The sequence below is a fragment of the Taurulus bubalis genome (assembly GCF_910589615.1).
Source record: "Taurulus bubalis genome assembly, chromosome: 3".
NCBI lineage: Eukaryota > Metazoa > Chordata > Actinopteri > Perciformes > Cottidae > Taurulus > Taurulus bubalis.
The window spans coordinates 19,600,170-19,607,008 of NC_136591.1; the positions used below are offsets into that span (position 1 = coordinate 19,600,170).

At 43.0% G+C, this 6,839-nt stretch overlaps 1 protein-coding gene across 1 annotated transcript in view; it reads left to right on the top strand.

The window, feature by feature from the left end:
• Positions 1-6,839, top strand: part of LOC306734343 (uncharacterized protein) — a gene marked incomplete at both ends in the record, with an annotated part of 7,296 nt that continues 457 nt past the window's right edge. The window contains 14 exons of the mRNA XM_079215701.1: positions 1-44; positions 351-874; positions 994-1,083; positions 1,676-1,780; positions 1,931-2,055; positions 2,241-2,327; positions 3,199-3,297; positions 3,395-3,562; positions 3,648-3,845; positions 4,310-4,411; positions 5,177-5,239; positions 5,388-5,486; positions 5,956-6,051; positions 6,190-6,435. Coding sequence (XP_079071827.1) covers positions 1-44; positions 351-874; positions 994-1,083; positions 1,676-1,780; positions 1,931-2,055; positions 2,241-2,327; positions 3,199-3,297; positions 3,395-3,562; positions 3,648-3,845; positions 4,310-4,411; positions 5,177-5,239; positions 5,388-5,486; positions 5,956-6,051; positions 6,190-6,435 — 2,046 coding nt within the window. The remainder of the gene's footprint in view (positions 45-350; positions 875-993; positions 1,084-1,675; positions 1,781-1,930; positions 2,056-2,240; positions 2,328-3,198; positions 3,298-3,394; positions 3,563-3,647; positions 3,846-4,309; positions 4,412-5,176; positions 5,240-5,387; positions 5,487-5,955; positions 6,052-6,189; positions 6,436-6,839) is intronic.

Below are 6,839 nucleotides of genomic sequence, written 5' to 3' on the forward strand. Positions count from 1 at the left end.
ATGAACGGCTACGGTAACACGCTATGGTACCACAAACAGCTAAGGTAACATGCTAAGTTAACATAAAGACAAACGGCTAAGGTAACACAAAGATAAACGGCCAAGGTAACACAAACGGCTATGGTAACACAAAGATAAACGGCTATGGTAACACAAAGACAAACGGCTATGGTAACACAAAACATTATTTTCAGGTATTTAAACACTAAAGAAAACATACTTTTGATTAATAACTATATTCCATTTCTGCCAGTGAATCCCCCTAAATGCACCACGCTGGCACTTTTTTTTAAATAACGTTTCATTGTCATTTCTGAAAATACTTGTTGATGTATTGTTTTTTTAATCAGGTATGAGGACCTCCAGAGTGTTTCCATAGGAACCGTAGATTACCCAACCACCAGCTGCTCAGTGTTATCATCGGGTGGCCTGGCCAATGGGGCGGACCCAGGGTCCATGGCTCCGCCCACCGCAAGGCTGCCTCCGAGACTGGTGGGAAAGGACGCGTGGCCTCAAGGCCTCGAGGCCGGCAGGGAGCCGCCCCAACCTCCGCACCACAGCTGGAGCTCCAGCAGGGACCGGGGCCCCGACGCCTGGGCCCCGGGTCGGGAACGACCGCAGGAGCAGGTCTGGAACTCCGGCAGGGACCGAGCGGGACACTCCAGTCAAGAGCAGACGTGGATCCCAGGCAGGGAGAAGGCCCACAGGGGGCCGGACCAGGCCTGGATGACGGGCCGTGACCGAGGTCCCGAGCAAGGGTGGGCGGCCGACAGAGACCGAGGCCAGGATCAGGTCTGGAACGCGGGCCGGGATCCGGGCAGGGACCCGGGATGGAGCACCACGAGCAGAGACCGAGGCCACGTCTGGAGACCCGGTACGCATTCACCCACGTTACACCGACATCTGAAGCTCAGGGTGTGAATAACTATGTGTTTGTACATGTTGTTTTTACTTCTGGAGATTTCATTTGTGGTTTACGTGTTATCTTTGAAGACTTGAACATGAAGAAAGTCTTAAGAGTGGAGATGGAGCGAACACCACCGGTTACTAGCTTTTCACAGCCACCAGAGGGCCGGGACTCCTGTAAGTTACGTCTAGTCTCACGTTCAGCGGCTTGAGAGTGAGACATTATTGTTATTGTTATTGTTATTGTTATTGTTATTGTTATTATTATTATTATTATTATTATTATTATTATTATTCAGATTCGTTAAAAAACTGGAACAGCACGAGTATAGTAATCTATTAATATAGTAATATCTTAGTATAGTAATCTCTTAGTATAGCAATTTCTTAGTAATATAGTTATATTTTAGTATAGTGTGGTAATCTCTTAATATAGTATTATTTTAGTATAGTAATCTATTAATATAGTAATCTCTTAGTATAGTAATCTATTAATATAGTAATTTCTTAGTATAGTAGTATAATAATATAGTAATATCTTAGTATAGTATGGTAATATTAATATAGTAATCTGTTAGTATAGTAATCTGTTAGTATAGTAATCTCTTAATATAGTAATCTCTTAATAGAGCATAATCTATCTGTAGGGGGTTTGATAGTTTGGATGATGAGACACATCATTTCTTTTCTCTCAGACTTAAATGAAGATATTAAATTAGTTTTGTTTTCATGAAATGACAAAAGAGTGTCCTAATAAAACATATTTCAGATTCCGATGCAGCCGGTGTCGGTGAGGCCTCGACGGACCGCCCCAGCGAGGACCAGAAGCCCCCCGTCCTCTCCACCAAGAAGGAGCCTCCTACGTATCCTCCGGGTGAGACGTCTGTGTTGTTATCATCATAATAAAGAAATGACCATCAACGTGCTGCAGTCATAAACAGAACTCCGACCTCCTTCGCTGCTCCTCCTCCTGAAACATTTCGACTGAGTCAAACGAGATCTTTTCTTTGTCGACGCCCACTAGGAAGTCCAGAGGAGCGTTGGCAGCTCCAGATCGTGGCCAAAGGCAGAGTCACATGTCCGAAATGTAAAAGTGTGAGCAGGAAGACTGTGGATGGGCTGAAGAAGCATATGGAGAACTGCAGACTGGTGAGCACTCTACACAAAGTGTGAATTATAAGCCGCAGGAAGATTTGAAATTGTAATTCTTTGTATTTTTCTTCTTAAAAAAAAAAAAGATTAAAAAAAAAGATCCCTTCCCGTCTGTAGTGCTTTAAATACACACTCTGTATAAAAACAGGCACATATGACGTAACTTGAATGTGTTTGTGCAGCAACCCTTCACCTGTCAGCACTGTGGGAAGCAGCTGAAGTCCTCAACAGGGATGAAGTATCACGTCATGGCGGATCACAGCCACCTGGTAGGACCTCCAGCCTCTTCCTCTGCTGTGCTCCAGTTTTACACTTTTACATTTTTAATTATCTCCTCAGATACAAAGATGCACAATCTGTGAAGATGTCTTTAATTGATTAGGCTTCTTTTTTTTATTCTGAATGACTTGTTTCTAAGATTTTTTTATCACATCTCTGTAAAACACAAGATTTAAAGTGGTGCTTTTATTTTATTGGTTTATTTGGTCATATTTTAGTCAAATTTTCTTTGAATGTTGACCCAGCATAAAATGCATATACACTTCATAATAACAGGAAAAATATCAAATAATAATAGTAAAAGGAAATAATGTCAATAAAGTAAAATGAATAAGAAAATTAAACAGATTGGGAAGAAATGTACAATTGCAGAGGATGCTTACTGAGCTAATATTAGATTAGATAATCATTTATTAGTCCCGCAGTGGGGAAATTTACAGGATTACAGCAGCAAACGAGGTAAAGTGCACACAAGAGACATAGTAAAAATCAAAACAAGTGATACAAATAAAAAACAGTACAGAGTCTACAATAACCAACTATTTTATATATATATATATATATATATATATATATATATATATATACAGACAAAATAAATATAACTATTTTTCACAGTGTATTTATATTGCACAGGTTGAAATGTTTTTGTATTAATGAAGCACAATCTACTCCACAAATGTTATTTCTGGTTATTCATCGATGACATCGTAGGACTGTCATTCGTCGAAGAGACGGAGTCATGCAGATTCTAAACATTTCATTATCATATCGTCCTCCTCTGGATGAGCGAAGCCTTTATTAAAGTCAAGGTGTTCCTTTGCGTCGTACAAAATGTTCCTCGCTGCCTCTTTTTTCCAGCCGTCAGCAGAAGACGGCAAGAACCTGGACGATCGGGCCATCAAAGAAAAACTGCGTAAGATCTTGAAGAGACTGGGCAAATTAAAATGCTCTAAAGAGGTGAAACTTCAAAATGGGAGATTTATAAATAAATAAATAGTAAGAATTGATGATGAATCCAGGGTGAAATGTGTTTTTCTTCTTCTTCTCTTGTCAGGGCTGTAGTGCTGCCTTCACCAGCATCATGGGCTACGTGTACCACATGAAGAAGTGTGGGAAGGAGGAGTCCGAGCTGGAGAAGATGCTGCTGAATTGTTCTCACTGCGGGAAAACCTACAAGTCCAAAGCCGGTCTGGAGTACCACCTGAAGTCAGAGCACGCGCCTGTGAGTGTTTTCATTTTCATGTTTTAAAATCTGATGATTCTGAAGCGTTCAGTTGCTCGTAAACTCAACAAATTGTTCACCCCAGACGCCGCAGAAGAGCGAGGAAGATGAGGCCCTGAAGGCCCACAGGGAGGCGAACCCAGAGAGGACAGCGAGCGGCCGCGTGCAACGGGTGTCGGCCCAGGTGGCAAACTTCCACCTGGCCGAGATCGCCAACAACGATCTGCCCAAAGACTGGCCCAAGAGGAAGTTTCAGTCGGACCTGGTGCCAGACGACAAAAAGGTGAGAGGGGGTTGTCTCAAAGAGTTCGGCTGACCCAACAATGTGTGTGTATGTATATGTGTGTGTGTGTATATGTGTATATATATATATATGTATGTATATATATATATATATATATATATATATATATATATATATATATATATATATATATATATATATACACATACAAAAATTGGGATTATTACTCAGATAGTACTCAGAATCAGAAACCATTTATTGCCAGGAATGTTTGCACAGACGAGGAATTTAGTTGGGCGGAAGGTGCATACATTAGACATTAGACGAGACAAACAACAATCAACGACAGCATTACTCTGTAATATCTCACCATACCGTCCTTTATTACAGAATATTGAGTGTTCTATTGTGTGTCAGGAAAATCACAAACACTATGGCCAGCCAAAATGTTACCTGGAAACATCCCCTCTTAATGTCCCAGTATGACTGGCTCTTGTTCCCAGTTGAAATACGCGCGGCCTGGCCTGCCGGCCTTCAGCCAGGAGGTGCTGAGGAAGTGGAAGAACGAGGTGAAGCTGCAGAGGAAGGTCCATTGTCCCAACCAGGTAGAAACCATCCTGTCGGTATCTGGTGGGATGGGTTCAGATCACGGTTTTATGGATTTGTTTATGTAAATGTGTTTGTATAAATGTTTGCTGTGTGGTTATGATATGTGTACAGCCTGGTCATTGAAAGGGTCTCAACGTAATAAGATATGAACTATGATTTTTCAAGCCGTGAGGAGAAAGAATATCGTGCTGTGAAATTGATACATTTATAGTCTGTTTGTGCGCTCTGTGTTTCCACGAATTATTTTGTTAATTCAATTATTTGTTCATGATTTGACATTGTATTTATCTCGGTATTTGTAGTATTTCTATGTCATATTTCTTTTACCCTTAGATTTATTTTTGTCACAATGTTGCATTTTTAAATCACAGAATCTGATTTTAAAGGAATAGTTCCCTCACAAAACGACTACTTGTACATAATTTACTCGCCTGGCGTTACCTTGTCGTCTCCACTGTGAACTGGGGGAAAAAAAGGAGTAAATCGTTGATGAAGTAAATGTGTTTAACAACAAAACTATAATAAAAACATCAGTTTGCGAACTCGTGCAACATAGTCCGAGTCTCATTTATTCAGTGGTGTGCTCACTTTATTTTTTACTTCCAATTCATCGAGACGTTTCTCATATTTTTTCAAGAATTAAAAATTAGTTTAGTTAGTGATTAATATAAAATGGGTCATTTTGTGGACGAGGTATTCCGTTTAAGTGTCTTTCCAACAGTGCAGGACTCGTAACGTGACTTCATGCGTGTCGTCCTCAGGGCTGCAGCTCCACCTACACCAGCGTGTCCGGACTGAAAGCTCACCTGGGACTCTGCACGAGGGTCCGTCAGCTCGTTCTGTTCTTTCTCTCTGAAACAGATTTTAATAAAAGAATAAATGAGCTTCTGAGAAGAGCCATGAGGGTAAAAGAAACCATGCAAAGTGACGTCAATATTGATACGGAAATGTGATTAAATGCTCTGGTTTCAGGGCGACTTTGAGGCTGGAAAATACCGATGTCTGATCTGCAACAAAGAGTTCAACTCCGAAAGCGGAGTGAAGTACCACATCAACTCCGTCCACTCGCAGGTAACCGCGCACCTGTGTTATTATACTGAACGTCTATGTTTTATGTCTTATGTTCTTGCTCCGAATTCAAATGACAGAGCGAACAGCCGTTAACGGAGAGTTACATTGTAAACCGAACCACCGATTCTTTGATTGAAAGACGGACCTGCTAACCACTGAGCCACAGTCACTCTTTCGAGCACCTTTTAAGTAATATTTTGTAATAATGCTAAGAACTTTTTGTTTAATCAAAGAAAATACTTAAATAAAGATGCATTAATGTATTTCCTCATCATTTGAATGATGTGTTATTATGCAAATAAGCCATCTAGATGATAGTAACAAGGTAAAAGGATAAGGCAGGTATTGGAATTGGTATCGGACATGTCTGAAAACCAGTAGCTTTAACCTTGTTTCTAAAATCAGGATGACTTTAAGGAGAAACGCCCCCCTGCTGACTTGCTTTGACCCCACCTCCTCTTTTTAACAGGACTGGTTTGTGACAAACAAAAAGGCCTCCAAGAAGTTTGAGAAGTTCCTCAAAAACCAGGCCAAGGAGTGTGTCCATAACGTGGACAAGCAGATCGTGGATCACTACCAGCAGGAGCACCATCATCATCATCATCATCATCATCATCACCTCCAGCATCATCAGCAGCAGCATCATCAGCAGCAGCAGCAGCAGCAGCAGCAGCATCAGCACCTCCTCCACCACAACCACCAGCAGCTGCCGCTGCAGTATCAGCCCATGCAGCACCCTCTGCAGCCGCTGCATCACCTGCAGCACCACGGCCAGCACCTCCACCCGGAGCACCACGGCCTCGCCCTGCAGCCGGACGGCCAGCTCCAGCAGCCCATGCTTCACTACACCCCGCTGGAGCCTCCTCCCGGACCCATGTGGGTGGAGATGGACCGGGGGGAGGCCGGGCCGGGGCCGGAGCAGGCCCCGATCGAGCTGGACATGGCGGATGTTGAGAAACCCGAGGAGGAGGAAGAGGAGGAAGAGGAGGAAGAGGAGGAGGAGGAAGAGGAGGAGGAGGAGGAAGAGGAGGAGGAGGAGGAGGAGGAGGATGGTGGCAACGGCATGGCAGAGGGGAAAAGGAGAGATAAGGGGGAGAAGGCTGATGGGAAGCAGAAGGATTGCTTTGCTTTCGGTGCTGGTGCTGCTGGGAATACTGGCAGCTCGTCTGGCGAACCAGAGGCAGCGCAGCGGGACCGGCAAAGACGGATCGACCAGTGGAATCTGAAACGTCCGGGCATCATGGAGCCCCTCCCCGAGGCTGGAAAGGCACAAAGGAACACCTAAAAAAAATATAATAAAAAACAAACCTACCGTAGTCGTGCATCGGAGCTGATTTTAACAGAGGTAGGAAA